This window comes from Oncorhynchus tshawytscha, linkage group LG28, assembly GCF_018296145.1.
Source record: "Oncorhynchus tshawytscha isolate Ot180627B linkage group LG28, Otsh_v2.0, whole genome shotgun sequence".
Lineage (NCBI taxonomy): Eukaryota > Metazoa > Chordata > Actinopteri > Salmoniformes > Salmonidae > Oncorhynchus > Oncorhynchus tshawytscha.
Window position 1 is genome coordinate 34,799,769 of NC_056456.1, and position 27,656 is coordinate 34,827,424.

The window sequence follows — 27,656 nt, forward strand, 5'->3', positions numbered from 1 at the left end:
TTTTTTGGAATTGTTAGTTAGATTACTTGTTCGTTATTACTGCATTGTCGGAACTAGAAGCACAAGCATTTCGCTACACTCGCATTAACATCTGCTAACCATGTGTATGTGACAAATAAAATTTGATTTGATTTGAAATCCAGACCTCCATGGGTTGATACATTTGATTTCCATTGATCATTTTTGTGTGATTTTGTTGTCAGCACATTCAACTATGTAAAGAAAAAAGTATTTAATAAGAATATTTCATTCATTCAGATCTAGGATGTGTTATTTTAGTGTTCCCTTAATTTTTTTGAGCAGTGTATTTTAAAAAGCAGCTTTTTTGTGTTGGAATGGTGTGTTCAACAACAGAATGGTGTGGGTGTACTTCAACATCAGAATGGTGTGGGTGTACCCCAACAACAGAATGGTGTGGGTGTACCCCAACAACAGAATGGTGTGGGTGTACCCCAACAACAGAATGGTGTGGGTGTACTTCAACAACAGAATGGTGTGGGTGTACTTCAACAACAGAATGATGTGGGTGTACTTCAACAACAGAATGGTGTGGGTGTACTTCAACAACAGAATGATGTGGGTGTACTTCAACAACAGAATGGTGTGTTCAACAACAGAATGGTGTGGGTGTACTTCAACAACAGAATGATGTGGGTGTACTTCAACAACAGAATGGTGTGGGTGTACTTCAACAACAGAATGGTGTGGGTGTACTTCAACAACAGAATGGTGTGGGTGTACTTCAACAACAGAATGGTGTGGGTGTATACCGGCCCAGCTCAGACAATGAGACAGGATGCCATACATTGACAAGCATTTTCGAAAAACAGTCTGTTTGAGATTGAGTTTGAGGTTTTTAGAAAAGTGTTTTGAAGTGTTTTCTCCATATATGAGGACAAGATGAGACAACAACATTAGTTGGCTATGACTCAACAGTACATCAACTTTTAAAAGTGATATTGTCAGCAGACAACGTGACAGAAAGGGTTAAACGATGACACTGACATGACCAGGGTCCATGCTATATGCTATACACACGTGCATTGTGGACACATCCACACAACTTCAGGGCCTTACCAGGTGTGGTCCACAGTGAAGCGCCTGTAACGGCGCTTGTTCACCACCTGCTTACGAAACAGTCTCGGGGAAATGTGGGGTGAAATGCTCGTCCTCTTATCCAATACGGTATTCCCACGTGAGTCTATATTCTGTACCAGCTCTGTTTTGGCCCCATGAGCCTCCATAGCCAGGGTCTTGGTTTAGAACAGAGTCCAGTTCACTCAGTCCCAATGAGTGGAGCTCAAGTGTGAGGCTACAGGACAAGACACACCAGAGAGGATACAGGACAAGACACACCAGAGAGGATACAGCACACTACACACCAGAGGATACAGCACACTACACACCAGAGAGGATACAGCACACTACACACCATAGAGGATACAGCACACTACACACCATAGAGGATACAGCACACTACACACCAGAGAGGATACAGCACACTACACACCATAGAGGATACAGCACACTACACACCATAGAGGATACAGCACACTACACACCAAGGATACAGACAACACACCATTAGAGGATACAGCACACTACACACCAGAGAGGATACAGCACACTACACACCAGAGAGGATACAGCACACTACACACCAGAGAGGATACAGCACACTACACACCAGAGAGGATACAGGACACTACACACCAGAGAGGATACAGGACACGACGCACCAGAGAGGATACAGGACTTCAGGGGGCGACGCACCAGAGAGGATACAGGGACGCACCAGAGAGGATACAGGACACCACGCACCAGAGAGGATACAGGACACGCTTGCACCACTGAGGATACAGGACAACGCACCACTGAGGATACAGGACAATGCACCACTGAGGATACAGGACACGACGCACCACTGAGGATACAGGACCAATGCACCAGAGAGGATACAGGACACTGCACCAGGATACAGGTTTTGGCACCAGAGAGGATACAGGACATAGCCAAGAGGATCTTGGTTTACGCACCAGAGGATACAGGACACTACACACCACTGAGGATACAGGGCACAACGAACCACTGAGGATACAGGACCAACGCACCAGAGAGGATACAGGACAAGACACACCAGAAAGGATACAGCACACAACACACCAGAGAGGATACAGGACAAGACACACCAGAGAGGATACAGCACACTACACACCAGAGAGGATCCAGGACAAGACACACCAGAGAGGATACAGGACAAGACACACCAGAGAGGATACAGCACACTACACACCAGAGAGGATACAAGACAAGATGCAGCAGAGAGGATACAGCACACTACACACCAGAGAGGATACAGCACACTACACACCAGAGGATACAGCACACTATACACCAGAGAGGATACAGCACACTACACACCAGAGAGGATACAGCACACTACACACCAGAGAGGATACAGCACACTACACACCAGAGGATACAGCACACTACACACCAGAGAGGATACAGCACACTACACACCAGAGAGGATACAGCACACTACACACCAGAGGATACAGCACACTACACACCAGAGAGGATACAGCACACTACACACCAGAGAGGATACAGCACACTACACACCAGAGAGGATACAGCACACTACACAACAGAGAGGATACAGCACACTACACAACAGAGGATACAGCACACTACACACCAGAGAGGATACAGCACACTACACACCAGAGAGGATACAGCACACTACACACCAGAGAGGATACAGCACACTACACACCAGAGGATACAGCACACTACACACCAGAGAGGATACGGGACACTACACACCAGAGAGAATACAGGACACGAGGCACCAGAGAGGATACAGGACACTACACACCAGAGAGGATACAGGAAACTACACAACAGAGAGGATACAGCACACTACACACCAGAGAGGATACAGCACACTACACACCACAGAGGATACAGCACACTACACACCAGAGAGGATACAGCACACTACACACCAGAGAGGATACAGCACACTACACACCAGAGGATACAGCACACTACACACCAGAGAGGATACAGCACACTACACACCAGAGGATACAGCACACTACACACCAGAGAGGATACAGCACACTACACACCAGAGAGGATACAGCACACTACACACCAGAGGATACAGCACACTACACACCAGAGAGGATACAGCACACTACACACCAGAGAGGATACAGCACACTACACAACAAGGATACAGCACACTACACACCAGAGAGGATACAGCACACTACACAACAGAGGATACAGCACACTACACACCAGAGAGGATACAGCACACTACACACCAGAGAGGATACAGCACACTACACACCAGTCAGGATACAGCACACTACACACCAGAGAGGATACAGCACACTACACACCAGAGAGGATACAGCACACTACACACCAGAGAATACAGCACACTACACACCAGAGAGGATACAGCACACTCACACCAGAGAGGATACAGGAAACTACACAACAGAGAGGATACAGCACACTACACACCAGGATACAGCACACTACACAACAGAGAGGATACAGCACACTACACAACAGAGGATACAGCACACTACACACCAGAGAGGATACAGCACACTACACACCAGAGAGGATACAGCACACTACACACCAGAGAGGAAAACACTACCACCAGAGGATACAGACACTACACACCAGAGAGGATCAGCAGGCCCCTACAACACAGATACAGGACACTACACACCAGAGAGAATACAGGACACGAGGCACCAGAGAGGATACAGGACACTACACACCAGAGAGGATACAGCAGAACACTACACATCAGAGAGGATACAGCACACTACACACCAGAGAGGATACAGCACACTACACACCAGAGAGGATACAGGACACTACACACCAGAGAGGATACAGGACCCTACACACCAGAGAGGATACAGCACACTACACACTAGAGAGGATATAGGACACTACACACCAGAGAGGATACAGGACCCTACACACCAGAGAGGATACAGCACACTACACACCAGAGAGGATACAGCACACTACACACCAGAGAGGATACAGCACACTACACACCAGAGAGGATACAGCACACTACACACCAGAGAGGATACAGCACACTACACACTAGAGATGATATAGGACATGACACACCAGAGAGGATATAGTACACGAGGCACCAGAGAGGATACAGGACACTACACACCAGAGAGGATACAGCACACTAGTAACACACCAGAGAGGATACAGCACACTACACACCAGAGAGGATACAGCACACTACACACCAGAGGATACAGCACACTACACACCAGAGAGGATACAGCACACTACACACTAGAGAGGATACAGCACACTACACACCAGAGAGGATATAGGACATGACACACCAGAGAGGATACAGCACACTACACACCAGAGAGGATATAGTACACGACGCACCAGAGAGGATACAGCACACTACACACCAGAGAGGATACAGCACACTACACACCAGAGAGGATACAGGCCACTACGCAACAGAGAGAACAAAACAAGGTTCTTCTGACAGCTCTAGTTGGCAGACCTGTTTGGCCAGCTCTTCTCTATTATTCTGTCAGGACTTCAAGGATTCGCCAGGGGGGACACTCTGTGCCTCTCTCGCCATCTTTTCCTTCACTCCTTCTCTCTCAAGTACTCTCTACCTACTCTTTCTCTGGTTCACTTAAACAATCTCTACCCATTTTCCCTCTTCCATACAGTCCCGTCTCTCTCTCTTTCAATTCAAGCCCAGACAGTGACCTTTAGTACACAGTATTGAAAATCATACCATCAGTATTTTGAAATACCCCGGTATGCAGAACATCGCCCAAGCCTAGAATTCAGCAGGCCCCACAAATGGCATTCGAGCCCTTTATCTCCACCCAGTGATTGTTGGATGAAATTGCACTGTGCTGATACAATGTCCAGAACAGATAAATATTTTATTTTATATAACCTTTATTTAACTAGGCAAGTCAGTTAATAACAAATTCTTATTTACAATGACGGCCTTTTCCCGGCCAAACCCTAACGATGCTGGGCCAATTGTGCGCCGCCCTTTGGGACTCCCAATCACGGCCAGTTGTGATACAGCCTGGAATCGAACCAGGGTCTGTAGTGACGCCTCCTGCACTGAGATGCAGTGCCTTAGACCGCTGCGCCACTCGAGAGACATGCTGCTAGGATTCCACCAACACATATTATATAGTATAGAGTAAGATTGGTTCACCAAAACATGAACATAGAATGCTCTAATACAGACAGGAGAAAACACGTTGGGTTTAACCTCAAGTAAGGAAGCACAACTTGAGTTCTTCAGGACTGCAGTGTCTGCTAGTTTCTGACCTAACCTGTCGGGGTCGGCGTGGATGATGTTGATCTGTGGCAGCGGGTGGAAGGGCAGGGTGGTGGGCCGGGCCATGGTGTCCCCCTCTGGCGCGCGGCTTAGATCCCTCTCCGCCTGTCGCCATGACAACGGGGGCAGCTGTAGCGTGCCCGAGTGACGCCTGCGGCCCCGGCAAAGGTCCACTCCAAGAGTGCTGCCGAACACTCCCGGGGTCTCATTGGTGTCCTGAAAGGCAAAGGTTGAGAGAATGCTAGTAGAACGTTGATAGAAGGTTATGGCTAATAGCAAGACGCAGTAGAGACGTTGAAAGAAAGCTGATGTAGAACTTAGAGGGTTATAAGATGAGGGGTTGACAGAACTATGGTTATAGCGAAGACTAAAAGTCATGGGAAAGCGGACAGAATGTTGATACATAACGTTGATAGAAGATTATGTCTAAGATTCAGTGGACATAGACAGAACTACAAAAAGGTTCAGTGGACATAGACAGAACTACAAAATGGTTCAGTGGACATAGATGAGACTACAAAAAGGTTCAGTGGACATAGACAGAACTACAAAATGGTTCAGTGGACATAGATGGAACTACAAAAAGGTTCAGTGGACATAGATGAGACTACAAAAAGGTTCAGTGGACATAGATGAAACTACAAAAAGGTTCAGTGGACATAGATGAGACTACAAAAAGGTTCAGTGGACATAGATGAGACTACAAAAAGGTTCAGTGGACATAGATGAGACTACAAAAAGGTTCAGTGGACATAGATGAGACTACAAAAAGGTTCAGTGGACATAGATGGAACTACAGAAAGGTTCAGTGGACATAGATGAGACTACAAAAAGGTTCAGTGGACATAGATGAGACTACAAAAAGGTTCAGTGGACATAGATGGAACTACAGAAAGGTTCAGTGGACATAGATGAGACTACAAAAAGGTTCAGTGGACATAGATGGAACTACAAAAAAGGCATTTAGTGTCATTGCTTCCATATTATGTTACATGAGCATATACTGTTTTGATAAACCCAAACCAGCCACTACGTCGACACATTGCAGAGGACATTCATTCAAGGGAATACATTGACTATTCCATTGGATGTCAAATCCTAACATTTAGCCAGTTCCATGCACATAGCACTAGGGGGCAGTCTATGACCTACTGTGAGACTAGAGTATTCTAAACTCCCAAGACATCAGGAAGTGTTGATATTTTTACAGATAATATATTCATACTGGTCATGTTGGGTACAGAGAGTACTGAATTTTAAATGTTTCCTTCAATGTTTTGAGGTCAGGTTCTCTAAAAAATAAATGTAATATAATTTTTCTTTAGAAAAATGTTTCCTAACACAATGACCAATTTCATTACAAAAGTCAACACACACACATTTACGTGATATTTATAAACAAAATAACAGTCTCAATTTGGTGGGGATTCTTTTTCTTCTATTCAAAGATCATTCAAAACAGCGACACTGATTGAACTCGGAGGCAGTATTTATTATAGACGGTGGCGTGTGTGTGATGAGGGGGTTGATGGATGCAGTACGTGTGTGTGCAGGTACGTGCACCAGTGGAGGCTGCTGAGGGGAGGACGGCTCATAATAATGGCTGGAACAGAGCGAATGGAATGGCATCAAACACATAGAAACCATGGTGTTTGATATATTTGATACCATTCCACTAATTCAGCTCCAGCCATGACAACGAGCACGTCCTCCCCAATTAAGGTGCCTCCAACCTCCTGTGCTGTGCACGTGTCTGTCTGTTTCGATGTTATGCCGTCAGATAGGTTGTCTGGTGCGTTTCTCTGTAATGGTGGGCAGTAAACAAAGGTGTTTTCAGCTAGCGGCTCCTGACAGAGTGGGGTTATACATCACCCTCTGTTATATATTCACTCTGTCCAAGTGGAACTGAAGCAGGGATACAGCCAAATAAACAAAGGAGAGGGATCGAGTGAGAGATAGGTGTGGCGGTGTTTGGGGAGAATGAGGGTGGTGATGAAGAGAGAGTGTGTGTGTTTGAACGCCCACGTGCCCTGCATGCAAGATGTATTACGTTTGCAGCGCATGTCCGTAGAGAGAGAGAATAAAGAAGAGAGAAAGAGAGAATAAATGATAGAGATAATGAATAATAGAGATAAGAGAGAGAGAGAAAATGAACGAGAGAGAGAGAGATAATGAGAAAGATGAGAAAGAGAGAATAAATGATAGAGATAATGAATAATAGAGATAAGAGAGAGAGATAATGAATAATACAAAGAGAGACTGAACAAGTAGCAGACAGAAATAATAACCCTAAAAAGCTGCTTCCCTCCTGTCAGCAGGATGCTTTCCCAACCCAAGCCAATCTCAGCACTGCTTAACATCCCATTGTAAATGGAAGAAGAAACAGCAGAGCCACTGGGTGGGCCTGACCTGCTATCTGTGTTCACACATTACTGAGAAAACAATTATACATGACATACAGTACATGCAGAAAGTATTCAGACCCCTTGACTTTTTACACATTTTGTTAAGTTACAGCCTTATTCTAAAATGTATTAAATCGTTTTTTTCTGCTCATCAATCTACACACAATACTCCATAATGACATCACAATACCCCATAATGACATCACAATACCCCATAATGACATCACAATACCCCATAATGACAAAGCAAAATAGATTTTTAGAAATGTTTGCAAATGTATTAAAAATAAAACACTTAAATATTACGTTTACATAAGTATTCAGACCCTTTACTCAGTACTTTGTTGAAGCACCTTTGGCAGCGATTACAGCCTCTAGTCTTCTTGGGTATGATGCTACAAGCTTTGCACACCTGTATTTGGGGAGTTTCTCCCATTTTTCCCTGCAGATCCTCTCAAGCTCAGTCAGGTTGGATGGGGAGCGTTGCTGCACAGCTATTTTCAGGTCTCTCCAGAGATGTTCGATCAGGTTCAAGTTCAGGCTCTGGCTGGGCCACTCAAGGACATTCAGAGATTTGTGCCGTAGCCACTCCTGCATTGGCTTGGCTGTGTGCTTAGGGTCGTTGTCCTGTTGGAAGGTGAACCTTCATCCCAGTCTAAGGTCCTGAGCGCTCTGGAGCAGGTCTTCATCAAGGGTCTCTCTGTACTTTGCTCCGTTCATCTTTCTTCGATATTGACTAGTCTCCCAGTCCCTTCAGCTGAAAAACATCTCCACAGCATAAAGCTGCCGCCACGATGCGTCACTGTCGGGATGATATTGGCCAGGTGATAAGCAGTGCCAGGTTTCCTCCAGACGTGACGCTTGGCGTTGAGGCCAAAGAGTTCAATCTTGGTTTCATCAGATCAGAGAATCATGTTTCTCATGGTCTGAGAGTCTTTAGGTGCCTTTTGACAAACTCCAAGCAGGCTGTCATGTGCCTTTTACTGAGGAGTGGCTTCCATCTGACCACTCTACTATAAAGGCCTGATAGGTGGAGTGCGGCAGAGATGATTGTCCTTCTGGAAGGTTCTCCCATCTCCACAGAGGAACTCTGGAGCTCTGTCAGAGTGACCATTGGGTTCTTGGTCGTCTCCCTGACCAAGGCCCTTCTCCCCCGATTGCTCAGTTTGTCCCGGCGGCCAGCTCTAGCAGGTCTTGGTTGTTCCAAACATTATGGAGGCCACTGTGTTCTTGGGGAACTGCAATGCTGCAGACATTTTTTGGTACCCTTCCCCAGATCTGTGCCTCGACACAATCCTGTCCCCAAGCAAATCGTGTGCAAATCAATTGAATTGACCACGGGTGGACTCCAATCAAGTTGTAAAAACATCAAGTATGATCAATGGAAATAGGATGCACCTGAGCTCAATTTCTCATAGCAAAGGGTCTGAATACTAATTGAAATAAGGTAATTTTATTTTAAATAAATTCTCAAACATGTCTAAAAACAGAGTAAGCACAGACCACACTGCTCTGCCCTCAGGTCACCCCCTGTCAGAGTAGCACAGACTACACTGCTCAGCCCTCAGGGCACCTCAGAGGAATAACTTGGTCAGGAGTAATAAGCTGCAGAGGAGAGAAGTACAGGATATACTATACTGCACTATGCGTCAGTGGGAAGTAGGGTGAAGATGCCCCAAGACAATGGCATCAGTTTCCGCCTACTTATGGTTAAGGACTACCGATTTAGGGAGGATAAACTGATCCTAGATCTGTCGCTACAGTGGGTACATTTACCACTATTGTAGCCTATCATGCATTCTATCATTAGGGTTTTATCATACTGGCTGGTGCATTTTGCCCTGGTGCCATAAGACTGTAGTTCCCTCTCTGTTCCTCTCTCCAACACCTCCTGCTGAGATCACAAGAATAATAGCAGTCCACAACTCTCTGACCCAGTGAAGACGCATTGGGGAGAGCAAGATGGCAAAAATGACAGAGTTAGAGAAAGACAGAGAGAACACATTGATTTAGCAAGACCAATAAACACAGGGGAAATATAGAGACCAATAAACACAGGGGAAAGATAGAGACCAATAAACACAGGGGAAATATAGAGACCAACAAACACAGGGGAAATATAGAGACCAACAAACACAGGGGAAAGATAGAGACCAACAAACACAGGGGAAAGATAGAGACCAATAAACACAGGGGAAAGATAGAGACCAACAAACACAGGGGAAAGCTGAAGAGACTAACAAACACAGGGGAAAGATACAGACCAATAAACACAGGGGAAAGATACAGACCAATAAACACAGGGGAAAGATAGAGACCAATAAACACAGGGGAAATATAGAGACCAACAAACACAGGGGAAAGATAGAGACCAACAAACACTGGGGAAAGATAGAGACCAATAAACACAGGGGAAAGATAGAGACCAACAAACACAGGGGAAAGATAGAGACCAACAAACACAGGGGAAAGATAGAGACCAACAAACACAGGGGAAAGCTGAAGAGACTAACAAACACAGGGGAAAGATACAGACCAATAAACACAGGGGAAATATAGAGACCAACAAACACAGGGGAAAGATAGAGACCAACAAACACTGGGGAAAGATAGAGACCAACAAACACTGGGGAAAGATATAAACACAGGGGAAAGAGACCAACAAACACAGGGGAAAGGGACCAACAAACAAGGGGAAAGATAGAGACCAACAAACACAGGGGAAAGCTGGAGAGACCAACAAACACTGGGGAAAGATAGAGACCAATAAACACAGGGGAAAGATAGAGACCAACAAACACAGGGGAAAGATAGAGACCAACAAACACAGGGGAAAGATAGAGACCAACAAACACAGGGGAAAGCTGGAGAGACCAACAAACACAGGGGAAAGATAGAGACCAATAAACACAGGGGAAAGATAGAGACCAATAAACACAGGGGAAAGATAGAGACCAATAAACACAGGGGAAAGATAGAGACCAACAAACACAGGGGAAATATAGAGACCAACAAACACAGGGGAAAGATAGAGACCAATAAACACAGGGGAAAGATAGAGACCAACAAACACAGGGGAAAGATAGAGACCAACAAACACAGGGGAAAGATACAGACCAATAAACACAGGGGAAAGATAGAGACCAATAAACACAGGGGAAAGATAGAGACCAACAAACACAGGGGAAAGATAGAGAGACCAACAAACACAGGGGAAAGATAGAGACCAATAAACACAGGGGAAAGATAGAGACCAATAAACACAGGGGAAATATAGAGACCAACAAACACAGGGGAAAGATAGAGACCAACAAACACAGGGGAAAGATAGAGACCAATAAACACAGGGGAAATATAGAGACCAACAAACACAGGGGAAAGATAGAGACCAATAAACACAGGGGAAAGATAGAGACCAATAAACACAGGGGAAAGCTGGAGAGACCAACAAACACAGGGGAAAGATAGAGACCAATAAACACAGGGGAAAGATAGAGACCAATAAACACAGGGGAAAGCTGGAGAGACCAACAAACACAGGGGAAAGATATAGACCAATAAACACAGGGGAAAGATAGAGACCAACAAACACAGGGGAAAGATAGAGACCAATAAACACAGGGGAAAGCTGGAGAGACCAACAAACACAGGGGAAAGATAGAGACGAACACACAAGAAATAGATTAGAAAGAGAAGACAGGCAACGAAGGAAGTTAAAAGGAGAGGCAGAAAGAGGGAGGCAGGAGTAGAGGCTGAATGAGGGAAGGAGGGAGGGAGCGAGAGAGCGGACAGAGGACGAACTGTCACCCCACCTGCTCTGCAGTCAGTCCCTGCAGTAATTGACTGACAGTAAACACAGCAGCGCTGAGTCCTCTGGTATTTCTAGGAAATGTAATTGGTCTGATCTATCCATGTTGTCTGTAGTGGGAGAGTGGCAATACAAACTGACAACCCGCAAATCACAGCCCGACGCTGAGATGGGCCTTTTCCATTACGTTTCATCGCCCTAAAAACAGGATATTTCAATGGCAAAATGTCAATACATTACAATGTATTTATGGCGTGATAGGCTTTTTCCTATCGTGTTCCACTTGTGTCACAAAAGAGCCATAAGATTTGAGTAGAAACATGTCAATATGTTATAGTTGTATTCATGGTGTGTTTTACCGTTCTGTGTATTTGTCACGTATTGAGCAGCTGTTTTTAGGATCCAGACGTGTGTTATTCTAATCCGTGATCGATAAGCTGTTGTCACTTTGAATTGGACAAAGGAAAGGGAAAAAAAGACCTCCCTTTCCCTGCATTGGGTTTAAAAAGACATCTCTTTCCCTGCATTGGGTTTAAAAAGACATCTCTTTCCCTGCATTGGGTTTAAAAAGACATCTCTTTCCCTGCATTGGGTTTAAAAAGACATCTCTTTCCCTGCATTGGGTTTAAAAAGACATCTCTTTCCCTGCATTGGGTTTAAAAAGACCTCTCTTTCCCTGCATTGGGTTTAAAAAGACATCTCTTTCCCTGCATTGGGTTTAAAAAGACTCTCTTTCCCTGCATTGGGTTTAAAAAGACATCTCTTTCCCTGCATTGGGTTTAAAAAGACATCTCTTTCCCTGCATTGGGTTTAAAAAGACATCTCTTTCCCTGCATTGGGTTTAAAAAGACATCTCTTTCCCTGCATTGGGTTTTAAAAGACATCTCTTTCCCTGCATTGGGTTTAAAAAGACATCTCTTTCCCTGCATTGGGTTTAAAAGACATCTCTTTCCCTGCATTGGGTTTAAAAAGACATCTCTTTCCCTGCATTGGGTTTAAAAAGACATCTCTTTCCCTGCATTGGGTTTAAAAAGACATCCCTTTCCCTGCATTGGGTTTAAAAAGACCTCTCTTTCCCTGCATTGGGTTTAAAAAGACATCTCTTTCCCTGCATTGGGTTTAAAAAGACAATTGGGTTTAAAAAGACATCTCTTTCCCTGCATTGGGTTTAAAAAGACATCTCTTTCCCTGCATTGGGTTTAAAAAGACATCTCTTTCCCTGCATTGGGTTTAAAAAGACATCTCTTTCCCTGCATTGGGTTTAAAAAGACATCTCTTTCCCTGCATTGGGTTTAAAAGACATCTCTTTCCCTGCATTGGGTTTAAAAAGACATCTCTTTCCTGCATTGGGTTTAAAAAGACATCTCTTTCCCTGCATTGGGTTTAAAAAGACATCTCTTTCCCTGCATTGGGTTTAAAAAGACATCTCTTTCCCTGCATTGGGTTTTAAAAGACATCTCTTTCCCTGCATTGGGTTTTAAAAGACATCTCTTTCCCTGCATTGGGTTTAAAAAGACATCTCTTTCCCTGCATTGGGTTTAAAAAGACATCTCTTTCCCTGCAATGGGTTTTAAAAGACATCTCTTTCCCTGCATTGGGTTTTAAAAGACATCTCTTTCCCTGCATTGGGTTTTAAAAGACATCTCTTTCCCTGCATTGGGTTTAAAAAGACATCTCTTTCCCTGCATTGGGTTTAAAAAGACATCTCTTTCCCTGCATTGGGTTTAAAAAGACATCTCTTTCCCTGCAATGGGTTTAAAAAGACATCTCTTTCCCTGCATTGGGTTTTAAAAGACATCTCTTTCCCTGCATTGGGTTTTAAAAGACATCTCTTTCCCTGCATTGGGTTTAAAAAGACATCTCTTTCCCTGCATTGGGTTTAAAAAGACATTCTTTCCCTGCATTGGGTTTAAAAAGACATCCCTTTCCCTGCATTGGGTTTAAAAGACATCTCTTTCCCTGCATTGGGTTTAAAAAGACATCTCTTTCCCTGCATTGGGTTTAAAAAGACATCTCTTTCCCTGCATTGGGTTTAAAAAGACATCTTTCCCTGCATTGGGTTTAAAAAGACATCTCTTTCCCTGCATTGGGTTTAAAAAGACATCTCTTTCCCTGCATTGGGTTTAAAAAGACATCTCTTTCCCTGCATTGGGTTTAAAAAGACATCTCTTTCCCTGCATTGGGTTTAAAAGACATCTCTTTCCCTGCATTGGGTTTTAAAAGACATCTCTTTCCCTGCATTGGGTTTAAAAAGACATCTCTTTCCCTGCATTGGGTTTAAAAAGACATCTCTTTCCCTGCATTGGGTTTTAAAAGACATCTCTTTCCCTGCATTGGGTTTAAAAAGACATCTCTTTCCCTGCATTGGGTTTTAAAAGACATCTCTTTCCCTGCATTGGGTTTAAAAAGACATCTCTTTCCCTGCATTGGGTTTAAAAAGACATCTCTTTCCCTGCATTGGGTTTTAAAAGACATCTCTTTCCCTGCATTGGGTTTAAAAAGACATCTCTTTCCCTGCATTGGGTTTTAAAAGACATCTCTTTCCCTGCATTGGGTTTAAAAAGACATCTCTTTCCCTGCATTGGGTTTTAAAAGACATCTCTTTCCCTGCATTGGGTTTAAAAAGACATCTCTTTCCCTGCATTGGGTTTAAAAAGACATCTCTTTCCCTGCATTGGGTTTAAAAAGACATCTCTTTCCCTGCATTGGGTTTAAAAAGACATCTCTTTCCCTGCATTGGGTTTAAAAAGACATCTCTTTCCCTGCATTGGGTTTAAAAAGACATCTCTTTCCCTGCATTGGGTTTAAAAAGACATCTCTTTCCCTGCATTGGGTTTAAAAAGACATCTCTTTCCCTGCATTGGGTTTTAAAAGACATCTCTTTCCCTGCATTGGGTTTAAAAAGACATCTCTTTCCCTGCATTGGGTTTAAAAAGACATCTCTTTCCCTGCATTGGGTTTTAAAAGACATCTCTTTCCCTGCATTGGGTTTAAAAAGACATCTCTTTCCCTGCATTGGGTTTAAAAAGACATCTCTTTCCCTGCATTGGGTTTAAAAAGACATCTCTTTCCCTGCATTGGGTTTAAAAAGACATCTCTTTCCCTGCAATGGGTTTCAAGGTTAATTTTAGATATGGGAAGTTAATTACTCTTTCTGTACTGAGTTTCATCTTCTTTTCAAATGAATCAGCTTTTATGTTTGCCTTTTCATCTGAATCTTTGATAGACATATCAATGAGCATTGGCATTATTGTCATATCATCAATAAGTTAGTTCACTGTGGTAAAATGTGAATAAATAGATACATCTGTCACGCCTACTCCCTCCCTCCCTCCGGCGCTCGACATCGTCAGTCTACTAACCACCGGTCCTGGAAACCATCTCTCCGCACACCTGGCAACCATCTCTCCGCACACCTGGCAACCATCTCTCCGCACACCTGGCAACCATCACTGCGCACACCTGGCAACCATCACTGCACACACCTGGCAACAGTCTCTCCGCACACCTGGCAACCATCACTGCGCACACCTGGCAACCATCAATGCGCATACCTGGCAACCGTCTCTCCGCACACCTGGCAACTCACTGCACACACCTGGCAACCATCTCTCCGCACACCTAGCAACCATCTCTCCGCACACCTGGCAACCATCTCTCCGCACTCCTGGCAACCATCACTGCGCACACCTGGCAACCATCACTGCACACACCTGGCAACCATCTCTCCGCACACCTGGCAACCATCTCTCCACACACCTGGCAACTCACTGCACACACCTGGCAACCATCTCTCCGCACACCTAGCAACCATCTCTCCGCACACCTGGCAACCATCTCTCCGCACACCTGGCAACCATCACTGCGCACACCTGGCAACCATCACTGCACCCACCTGGCAACCATCTCTCCGCACACCTGGCAACCATCACTGCGCACACCTGGCAACCATCACTGCGCACACCTGGCAACCATCACTGCACACACCTGGCAACCATCTCCCCGCACACCTGGCAACCATCACTGCACACACCTGACAACCATCACTGCACACACCTGGCAACCATCTCTCCGCACACCTGGCAACCATCACTGCACACACCTGACAACCATCACTGCACACACCTGGCAACCATCTCTCCGCACACCTGGCAACCATCACTGCGCACACCTGGCAACCATCACTGCGCACACCTGGCAACCATCACTGCACACACCTGGCAACCATCACTGCACACACCTGGCAACCACCACTGCGCACACCTGCTCCCTATGGTAATGCACACCTGGCAACCCACATTGCGCACACCTGGCAACCATCGTTAAGCACACCTGGACTTCATCACCACCCTGATTACGCTCCCTTCATATAGCCCTCACCAACCTCCATCATCAGGCAGTGTTGGTTCTGTTTTCATGTCCAGACGCTGCTCTTGTTTTGTATCACACCATGTTCGTTATTATTAAACTCATCATCTGCACCTGCTTCCTAATTCCCTTCGTCTTCGTCACAACATCAAAATGGTCACATTTTTATAAGGGGATGATCAAAGTTTTCATATCTTGTCAGAAAATGCACCTGTTAGAAATCAGCTTAAAGTCAGAAGTACAAGGGATATATATACATACAGCTCTGGAAAAATAAAAGTCAACTGCAAAATGATCAGTTTCTCTGGTTGTACTGTTTATAGGTATGTGTGTTTGGGTAAAATGAACATTGGTTTTCTATAAACTACTGACAACATTTCTAACAAATAAAACTAGTCATTTAGAGCATTTCTTTTCAGAAAATGACAACTGGAGGAAAATAAAGATGTGGTGTTGTCAGACCTCGAATAATGCAAAGAAAATAAGTTTATATTCATTTTTAAACAACATAATACTAATGTTTTAACTTAGGAAGAGTTCAGAAATCAATATGTGGTGGAATAACCCTCCAGGGCTGGCCATGACAGGGTCTTGATCTGGTGGTCCTCCATCTACACCTTCATTGACCTGGCTGTGTGGCATGGAGCATTGTCCTGCTGGAAAAACCAATCCTCAGAGTTGGGGAACATTGTCAGAGCAGGTTTTCTTCCTTGTGGCTTGATTCAAGCGTCCTTCACAAAGACAAATCTCCCCCATTCCAGCCTTGCTGAAGAACCCCCAGATCATCACCGATCCTCCTCCAGATTTCACAGTGGATGCGAGACACTGTGGCTTGTAGGCCTCTCCAGGTGTTCTAAAACTTTTTGTAGTGTAGAAAGGTGTGTGCCTTTCCTAATCATGTCCAACAAATGAATTTACCACAGGTGGACTCCAAGTTGTAGAAAAATCAAGGATGTTCAATGGAAACAGGATGCACCTGAGCTCAATTTCAAGTCTCATAGCAAAGCTTCTGAATACTTATTATTCACTTATTATACTTGTTATTCAGTTCATTTTAATGTGATACATTTTCACATTTCTAAAAACCTGTTTTCGCTTTGTCAATAATGGGGTATTGTGTGTAGATTGATTGGGATTTTTTTTATTTGATCCATTTTAGAATAAGGCTGTAACGTAACAACATTTTGAAAAGGTCAAGGGGTCTGAACACACTGTATATAATGACATCGTCCATGAAAGAACAAGAAAACCAAGGACTTAAGTTAAAGATTCCAATCACCGGAGTTTGAATGGGGGTAGAAAATGGAGCCGCGTTCAACGGTGACAGGGAAGACAACAAGGCCACGGGTCAAACAAAGCCCAAGAGACACAAACGCCTGGCCACAGTACAGAGCGTGGCGTGCACGGAAACACTCAGACTGGATCAAAAAGGATGAGTCGTGGGTTACTACCAAGGAAAGGTTACTACCAAGGAAAGGTTACTACCAAGGAAAGGTTACTACCAAGGAAAGGTTACTACCAAGGAAAGGTTACTACCAAGGAAAGGTTACTACCAAGGAAAGGTTACTACCAAGGAAAGGTTACTACCAAGAAAAGGTTACTACCAAGGAAAGGTTACTACCAAGGAAAGGTTACTACCAAGGCACCTAGAGGTTTTAACATATACATTTGAAAACACAATAAGGCAGTAAACACCATTCTGTAGTCCTGCAGTCTGTTTGATCACCAACTGTTTGTGTTTCTGTAGCACAATGTATCCACACACTCCATTTACATATAGTGTTGAAGTCAACAAAAACAGGACAAAGCACCAGTATCCTGGTATAGGTATCTTCATAATAATAACCAGAGTTGATATGTAAATATGACGTGCAGTAGGATATTCAGGATATGAAAAACACTAGTAGCCTGCAGCACACTGAGAATCAATGACGTGTGCTATAATCCTCAGGATATGAAAAACATATCGTTTTCAACGTGGTTCTATTTCCTTGGTTTCTTTGTTTCACTCGGGTTCTATTTGACTCAGGCCTTGTGAATGAGTACAATGGTCTCTTGTCTCAAGAGGTGTACACTTAACAAAAATAAAAAAGTGTCAAGAGGCCAATTTGTCATCGGTGGTGACATTGTTGCCATTGAGATTGTAACAATGTCACCGTTGTGGATTGAAAACATCACCAACCTTTGACTCCAGGGTTTTTCTTTATTTTTTACTGTTTTCTACATTGTAGAATAATAGTGAAGACATCACAACTATGAAATAACACATACGGAATCATGTAGTAACCAAATAAGTGTTAAACTAATCTAAATATATTTGAGATTCTTCAAAGTAGCCACCTTTTGCCTTGACAGACTTGCACACTCTTGGTATTTCTCTCAACCAGCTTCATGAGGAATGCTTTTCCAACAGTCTTGAAGGAGTTCCCACATATGCTGAGCACTTGTTGGCTGCTTTTCCTTCACGCTGCGGTCCAACTCATCCCAAACCATCTCAATTGGTTTGAGGTCGGTGATTGTGGAGGTCAGGTCATCTGATGCAGCACTTTATCACTCTCCTTGTTGGTCAAATAGCCCTTACACAGCCTGGAGGTGTGTTTTGGGTCATGGTCCTGTTGATAAACAAACTAGATGGGATGGTGTATCACTGCAGAATGCTATGGTAGCCATGCTGGTTAAGTGTGCCTTGAATTCTAAATAAATCCCTGACAGTGTCACCAGCAAAGCACCATCACACCTCCTCCTCCTCTATGCTTCAAGGTGGGAACCAAAAATCTCACAAAGACACAGAGGTTGGAACTCAAATTTCAACACCAGACCAAAGGACAGATTTCCACCAGTTTAATGTCCATTGCTTGTGTTTCTTGGCCCAAGCAAGTCTCTTCTTCTTATTGGTATCCTTTAGCAGTGGTTTCTTTGCAGCAATTCGACCATGAAGGCCTGATTCACACAGTCTCCTCTGAACAGTTGATGTTGAGATGTGTCTGTTATTTGAACTCTGTGAAGCATTTATATGGGCTGCAATCTCTGAGGCTGGTAACTAATGAACTTATCCTCTGCAGCAGAGGTAACTCTGGGTCTTCCTTTCCTGTGGCGGTCCTCATGAGAGCCAGTTTCATCATAGCGCTTGATGGGTTTTTGCGACTGCACTTGAAGAAACGTTAAAAGTTCTTGAAATTTTCCGGATTGAAGGACCTTCATGTCTTAAAGTAATGATGGACTGTCGTTTCTCTTTGCTTATTTGAGCTGTTCTTGCCATAATATGGACTTGGTCTTTGACCAAATAGTTCTATCTTCTGTATACTACCCCTACCTTGTCACATAATTCCACAAATGAACAAGGCACATCTGTTAATTGAAATGCCTTCCAGGTGACTACCTCATGAAGCTGGTTGAGAGAATGCCAAGAGTGTGCAAAGCTGTCATTTAAGCCATAGGGTGGCTACTTTGAAGAATCTCAAATGTTAAATATATTTTGATTTGTTTAACACTTTTTTGGTTACTACATGATTCCATGTGTTATTTCATAGTTTTGATGTCTTCACTGCTATTATACAATGCAGAAAATTGTTTAAAAAATAAAGAAAAACCCAACTTTTGACTGGTACTGTATATATATATATATAGGCAAGATATATATATATATATATATATATATATATATATATAGTGAGTTTATATTTGACCATAAGAAATGTGGATACAGCAATGTGGGTTTGACTGCATTGAGCCCAATGTCGTTCTGTCTTAAAAGGCTAGGGAACATAACAAAAAATGTGCTACTGAGTAAATACCGCATGTGTGTTTGACTCAATAAGCCCAATGTCTTAGCTCCGAAATCTTAGAGGAGGTTTGGGAAACAAAACAAACAGAGGCATAATCACTTAACCAGTCCTCAGGAACATGATGTGTTGGAACAGCTGAATTACTGACTCTAATAGTCACCCGTAAGGCTGTTTGGCATCTATTGTTGAGAACTGTGTCACAACGGTGTGTTGCTGTGTAAAGGAGAACAGATCAAACATCATTATCATTTCAAATCAAAGTGTTATATGTTAGTCATAAAGCCCTTTATACATCAGCGTTACACAGAAACCCAGCCAAAAACGCCAAACTGCAATGCAGATGTAGAAGCACGATAGCTAGGAACAACTCCAGAAAGGCCGGAACCTAGGATGAAACCTAGGGAAGAACCAGGCTCTGAGGGGTGGTCAGTCCACTTCTGGCTGTGCAGGGCGGAGATAAGGCTGTGTGCAATATACAGACATGCAGATCTGCTAGATGTGAATTCACAAAAGCGGAAAAATGATTTCTGCGGCTTATGCCAACTTTTGTTTTGTTGAAGTGCAAAGACAATCAACTTCCAAGGTGCCAAACAATCACCCAAGGACATAGAAAATGGTAGGAGGTACAGATCTATAAGAGATGGTGGCTGATGGTACCTTGGGTGTACCTGGGAGTTGCCTGATTCAAAGTGGTCTTTCTGGACACTGTCACACTCAACGAGCTGGCCTGCCCATCTGATACACTGAGCTTTCATCCCTCTGAGGAGTGAGGACAAACAGATGGGCCCTTCTCTCTCTCCCCTTTGCTCTCTCTCTCCCACCCCCTCCCTCTCTCCCCTTCTCTCTCTCCCACCCCCCTCCCTCTCTCCCCTTTGCTCTCTTCCACCCCCTCCCTCTCTCCAGTTCTCTCTCTCCCCTTTGCTCTCTCCCACCCCCCTCCCTCTCTCCCCTTTGCTCTCTCCCACCCCCTCCCTCTCTCTAGTTCTCTCTCTCCCCTTTGCTCTCTCCCACCCCCTCCCTCTCTCCAGTTCTCTCTCTCCCCTTTGCCCTCTCCCACCCCCCATCCCTCTCTCGCCATTGCTCTCTCCCACCCCCCTCTCTCCCCTTTGCCCTCTCCCACCCCCCCCCCATCCCTCTCTCGCCGTTGCTCTCTCCCACCCCCCTCTCTCGCCGTTGCTCTCTTTCTCGCTTACGCTTTTGCTCCCTCACTCCCTCCTTCACTCTCCCTCAGTCTCTCTCTTTCTATCCCCCTCCACATCTCTCTTTCCCCTACCCTGCTCTTTTCCTCTCCTCCTCCCTCTCTCCCACCCCTCCTCCCTCTCTCCCACCCCCTCCTCCCTCTCTCCCAACCCCCTCCCTCTCTCCCACCCCCCTCCTTCTCTCTCTCCCACCCCCTCCCTCTCTCCCACCGCCCCTCCCTCCCCTCCTCTCTCACCCCCTCTCTCTCCCACCCCTCCTCTCTCTCTCCCACCCCTCCTCTCTCTCTCCCTCCCCCCCGCCCTCTCTCTCTCCCACCCCTCCTCTCTCTCTCCCACCCCTCGTTCTCTCTCTCCCACCCCTCCTTCTCTCTGTCCCACCCCCCCTCTCTCTCTCCCAACCCCCTCTCTCTCTCCCACCCCTCCTTCTCTCTCTCCCACCCCTCCTTCTCTCTCTCGCATCCCCCTCCCTCTCTGCAGTCTGCCCTGTTGGACACCCATCTGTTTCTGGACGGTCATCTGCTCATGACTCAGCATCTCCCTCCCTCCCAGACAGCACCTTCCTTTATTTCTGTTAGAGAGGAAGGATGAACTAGCTGACGAACACCAGAGTAACATAATAATACAGAACTACAGTTAATACAGAACTACTTACTGAACCAAAATGTAAACGCAACACGGAACAATTTCAACGATTTTACTGAGTTACAGTTCATATAAGGAAATCAGTCAATTGAAATAAATTAATTAGGTCCTAATCTATGGATGTCACATGACTGGGAATTCAGATATGCATTTGTTGGTCACAGATACCTTAAAAAAAAGGTAGGGGCATAGATCAGAAAACCAGTCAGTATCTGGTATAATCACCATTTGCCTCATGCAGCTCGCCACATCTAATTTGCATAGAGTTGATCAGGCTGTTGATTGTGGCATGTGGAATGCTGTCCAGAGCATCCCAAAGAATCCAGAGCATCCCAAACATGCTCAATGGGTGACATGGAAGAACTGGGACATTTTCAGCTTCCAGGAATTGTGTACAGATCCTTGCTTCATGGGGCCGTGTATATCATGTTGAAACATGAGGTGATGGCGGTGGATGACTGGCACGAATATCGACCTTAGGATAATGTCACAATATCTATGTGCATTCAAATTGCCATTGATAAAACACAATTGTGTCTGTAGCTAATCCCTGTCCATACCAAAAGTGCACATTTTAGAGTGGCCCCCAGAAAAAGGTGTAAAGATCACGCTGTTTAATCAGCTTCTTGATATGCATTGGCAGCAGCTAATGGGGATCCCTAATAAGTACTGTTTAATCAGCTTCTTGATATGCATTGGCAGCAGCTAATGGGGATCCCTAATAAGTACTGTTTAATCAGCTTCTTGATATGCATTGGCAGCAGCTAATGGGGATCCCTAATAAGTACTGTTTAATCAGCTTCTTGATATGCATTGGCAGCAGCTAATGGGGATCCCTAATAAATACTGTTTAATCAGCTTCTTGATATGCATTGGCAGCAGCTAATGGGGATCCCTAATAAATACTGTTTAATCAGCTTCTTGATATGCATTGGCAGCAGCTAATGGGGATCCCTAATAAGTACTGTTTAATCAGCTTCTTGATATGCATTGGCAGCAGCTAATGGGGATCCCTAATAAATACTGTTTAATCAGCTTCTTGATATGCATTGGCAGCAGCTAATGGGGATCCCTAATAAATACTGTTTAATCAGTTTACTGATATGCCACACCTGTCAAGTGGATGGATAATCTTAGCAAAGGAGAAATGTTCAACTAACAGGGATGTAAACAAATGTGTGCACATAATTAGAGAGAAATAAGCTTTTTGTGCGCATGGAACATTTCTGGGATCTTTTATTTCGGCTCATGAAACATGGGACCAACACTTTACATGTTGCATTTATATTTTTGTTCAGTGTATTCCTTATGAATGTGATATGAAATACTTATTTACCTACATAGTGCACTTAAGTAATCATGAAATGCTTATGTACAGCTTATGAATTTGTTACGAAGTCCTTATGTACAGCTTATGAATTTGTTACGAAGTCCTTATGTACAGTGCATACAGAAAGTATTCAGACCCCTTGACTTTTTTCACATTGTTACGTTACAGCCTTATTATAAAATCTATTAAATAATTTTTTTCCTCATCAATTTACACACAATACCCCATAATGACATCACAATACCCCATAATGACATCACAATACCCCATAATGACATCACAATACCCCATAATGACAAAGCAAAAACAGGTTTTAGAATGTTTTTGCAAATGTATTACAAATAAGAAACTGTATTTACATAAGTATTCAGACCCTTTTCTATGGAGACTCGAAATTGAGCTCAGGTGCATCCTGCTTCCATTGATCATTCTTGAGATGTTTCTACAATATGATTGGAGTCCAACTGTGGTAAATTCAATTACTTGGACATGATTTGGAAAGGCACACACCTGTCTATATATGGTCCCACAGTTGACAGTGCATGTCAGAACAGAAACCAAGCCATGAGGTCAAAGGTATTGTTAGTAGAGCTCTGAGACAGGATTGTGCGAGACACAGATCTGATGAAGGTTACCAAAAAGTGTCTGCAGCATTGAAGGTCCCCAAGAACACAGTGGCCTCCATCATTCGTAAATGGAAGAAGTTTGGAACCACCGAGACATTTCCTAGAGCTGGCCACCTGGCCAAACTGAGCTATCTGGGGAAAAGGGCCTTGGTCTGGGAGGTGACCAATAACCGGATGGTCTCTCTGACAGAGCTCCAGAGTTACTCTGTGGAGATGGGAGAACCTTCCAGAAGGACAACCATCTCTCAAACACTCCACCAATCAGGCCTTTATGGTAGAGTGGCTAGACGGAAGCAACTCCTCAGTAACAGTCACATGAAAGCCCGCTTGGAGTTTGCTAAAAGACACCTAAAGACTCACAGACCATGAGAAACAAGATTCTCTGGTCTGATGAAACCAAGATTGAAGTCTTTGGCCTGAATGCTAAGTGTGTGGAGGAAACTTCCCTACGGAAGCATGGTGATGGCAGCTGGGGATGCTTTTCAGAGGACTGGGAGACTAGTCAGGAATCGAGTAACAGAGAGATCCTTAATGAAAACCTGCTCCAGGGCGCTCAGGACCTCAGACTGGGGTGAAGGTTCACCTTCCAACAGGACAACGACCCTAAGCACACAGCCAAGACAACACAGGAGTGGCTTCGGGACAAATCTCAATGTCCTTGAGTGGCCCAGCCAGAGCCTGGAATTGAACCCGATCAAACATCTCTGGAGAGAACAGAAAATAGCTGTGCAGCGACGCTCCCCATCCAACCTGAAAGAGCTTGAGAGGATCTGCAGAGAAAAATGGGAGAAACTCACCAAAAATACAGGTGTGAAAAGATTGCAGCGTCATACCCATGAAGACTAGAGGAAAAGGTGCCAAAGGTGCTTCAACAAAGTATTAAGTAAAGGGTCTGAATACTTATGTAAATGTAATATTTAAGTTTATTTTCCATTTGCTAAAATTACTAATAACGTGTTTTTGCTTTGTCATTATGGTGTATTGTGATGTCATTATGGTGTATTGTGATGATATTATGGTGTATTGTGATGTCATTATGGTGTATCGTGTGTAGATTGATGAAGAAAAAAAACGATCTAATACATTTTAGAATAAGGCTGTAAAGTAACAAAATGTGGAAAAAGTCAAGGGGTCTGAATACTTTCCAAATGCACTGTAGGCACTCTTCATGCAAAGTGTAAGGCTACCGATAAGGCTGTATGGAAGAACTTACTAGCTAGCTAACACTTCCACACTGGGTTTTGTAGCCATTTGAGAGGGAAGCTAATGCCATTTCACTCAGTGGGGTAAATTATTATCAACAGTAATGAATGGATACATTGCTACATTGTTGCCTTGCAACTGATGACTACCTAAAGCAGACTGCTCCACAACCTGAATGGAACAATACTGTCAAAACAAGGTGTAAGTAGCTAATGTACTCACACCGCCGGGTGACACCGCTAACACACTTCTGCTCTTCTTCATCCTCAGTGGTGTCAATCAGACAGTCTCTCTCTTCTTTCATAAACTCCTCTTCTGTCCCTTCTTCACTGGGCACCTCTACCAACGCACCTGACCATGGAGAGAGAGGGAGGGATGGAGGGAAAGAAGACCATTAAGTTAAGTAATCAGACAGTAGTATCCCTTTAAGTGGTGAAGTTATCAGCAGTGGTGGGATGACTTCTGACACAAACCAAGAGCGTATAAAAGGCAAGAGGCAACTCTTCTAGGAATTTTACGTCGCACAGCTATCGTACTGCTTGAGAGTAGAGTGAACACCAGAGCACATGGAGGCTGCTGAGGGGAGAACTTCTCATAGTAAAGGCTGGAATGGAATGGAGTGAATGGAATGGAGTGAATGGAATGGAGTGAATGGAATGGAGTGAATGGAGTGAATGGAATGGGATGAATGGAGTGAATGGAATGGAGTGAATGGAATGGAGTGAATGGAGTGAATGGAATGGAGTGAATGGAATGGAGTGAATGGAGTGAATGGAATGGAGTGAATGGAATGGAGTGAATGGAATGAATGGAATGGAGTGAATGGAATGGAGTGAATGGAGTGAATGGAATGGAGTGAATGGAATGGAGTGAATGGAGTGAATGGAATGGAGTGAATGGAATGAATGGAATGGAGAATGAATGGAATGGATGAATGGAATGGAGTGAATGGAATGGAGTGAATGGAGTGAATGGAATGGAGTGAATGGAATGGAGTGAGTGAATGGAATGGAGTGAATGGAATGGAGAATGAATGGAGTGAATGGAATGGAATGTGAATGGAATGGAGAATGAATGGAGTGAATGGAATGGAGAATGAATGGAATGGAGTGAATGGAATGGAGAATGAATGGAGTGAATGGAATGGAGTGAATGGAATGGAGTGAATGGAGTGAATGGAATGGAGTGAATGGAATGGAGTGAATGGAATGGAGTGAATGGAATGGAGTGAATGGAGTGAATGGAATGGAGTGAATGGAATGGAGTGAATGGAATGGAGTGAATGGAATGGAGTGAATGGAATGGAGTGAATGGAGTGAATGGAATGGAGTGAATGGAATGGAGTGAATGGAGTGAATGGAATGGAGTGAATGGAATGGAGTGAATGGAGTGAATGGAATGGAGTGAATGGAATGGAGTGAATGGAATGGAGTGAATGGAATGGAGTGAATGGAATGGAGTGAATGGAATGAATGGAATGGAGTGAATGGAATGGAGTGAATGGAATGGAGTGAATGGAATGAATGGAATGGAGTGAATGGAGTGAATGGAATGGAGTGAATGGAATGGAGTGAATGGAATGGAGTGAATGGAATGGAGTGAATGGAATGGAGTGAATGGAATGGAGTGAATGGAGTGAATGGAATGGAATGGAATGGAGTGAATGGAATGAATGGAATGAATGGAATGGAGTGAATGGAATGGAGTGAATGGAGTGAATGGAATGGAGTGAATGGAATGGAGTGAATGGATTGGAGTGAATGGAGTGAATGGAATGGAGTGAATGGAATGGAGTGAATGGAGTGAATGGAATGGAGTGAATGGAATGGAGAATGGAATGGAATGGAGTGAATGGAATGGAGTGAATGGAGTGAATGGAATGGAGTGAATGGAATGGAGTGAATGGAATGAATGGAATGGAGTGAATGGAATGGAGTGAATGGAGTGAATGGAATGGAGTGAATGGAATGGAGTGAATGGAATGAATGGAATGGAGTGAATGGAGTGAATGGAATGGAGTGAATGGAGTGAATGGAATGGAGTGAATGGATTGGAGTGAATGGAATGGAGTGAATGGAATGGAGTGAATGGAGTGAATGGAATGGAGTGAATGGAATGGAGTGAATGGAATGGTTTGAATGGAATGGTTTGAAGTGTCTGATACCGTTCCATTTATTCTGTTCCAACCTTTACTATGAGCCCGTCCTCCCCAATTAAACACAAATGCTTTCACAGCCTCTCTGAACGAGATCTGCCTCTTTCTGTAATACATTTGGAAGCCCTGCTGTTTACACGACATGCTGGGTCTCTGTAGAACATTGAGTGAAGCAGAACCATTAGAAAACAATAGGGTTAATCATGAACAAATTAGGTTGAAGGGTGTGACAGTTAATCAACCCACAGCAATCAATCTTGCACCGTCACACACTGTGGCTGAAGGTCTTGGCCTGTACAGGCTGTAATCTTTGAACTACAGGACTTCAGCTGGGGGCTTGGAAAGAGCTCAATAATAAATCAGGAAAGGGCGGTACATCTTTGTGACAGGACAAAGTCAATATCTGACACCATTATGGATTTTTTTTAGTGACAGGGAGAATTTGCGTCATAGTGATAAAGCTGACATAAAGTCCATATAATATGTTGGCCTGTCTGGTGCTCCAAGGCTAGTGTCGAGGTGAGTGACCTGGAAACACAACGGACAGTGGCTCTGCCTGGGGCACTGTAGGGTCTGTAGGGCATTTTCAGGATAAAGCGTCTTTATAACTTGCTTTTTTTTAAAAACTGGAACGAAAACTTTTTCACTGATATTGTAATTATAGGTCATATTTAATAGAAATTTGGAAACATGGACAGTTACTTTAAAGTGGCTATTGTGGGGGGGCAGGGTAG

General features: G+C 44.0%; 1 protein-coding gene across 1 annotated transcript in view; it reads right to left on the minus strand.

Annotated features, from left to right (window-relative positions):
- Positions 1–27,656, minus strand: part of LOC112227157 (cAMP-specific 3',5'-cyclic phosphodiesterase 4B) — a 123,062-nt gene that overhangs the window by 57,681 nt on the left and 37,725 nt on the right. Inside the window, exons 2-3 of the mRNA XM_042307670.1 lie at positions 24,990–25,118; positions 5,397–5,617 (exon numbers count right to left, since the gene is read on the minus strand). Coding sequence (XP_042163604.1) covers positions 5,397–5,617; positions 24,990–25,031 — 263 coding nt within the window. The 5' untranslated portion in view covers positions 25,032–25,118. The remainder of the gene's footprint in view (positions 1–5,396; positions 5,618–24,989; positions 25,119–27,656) is intronic.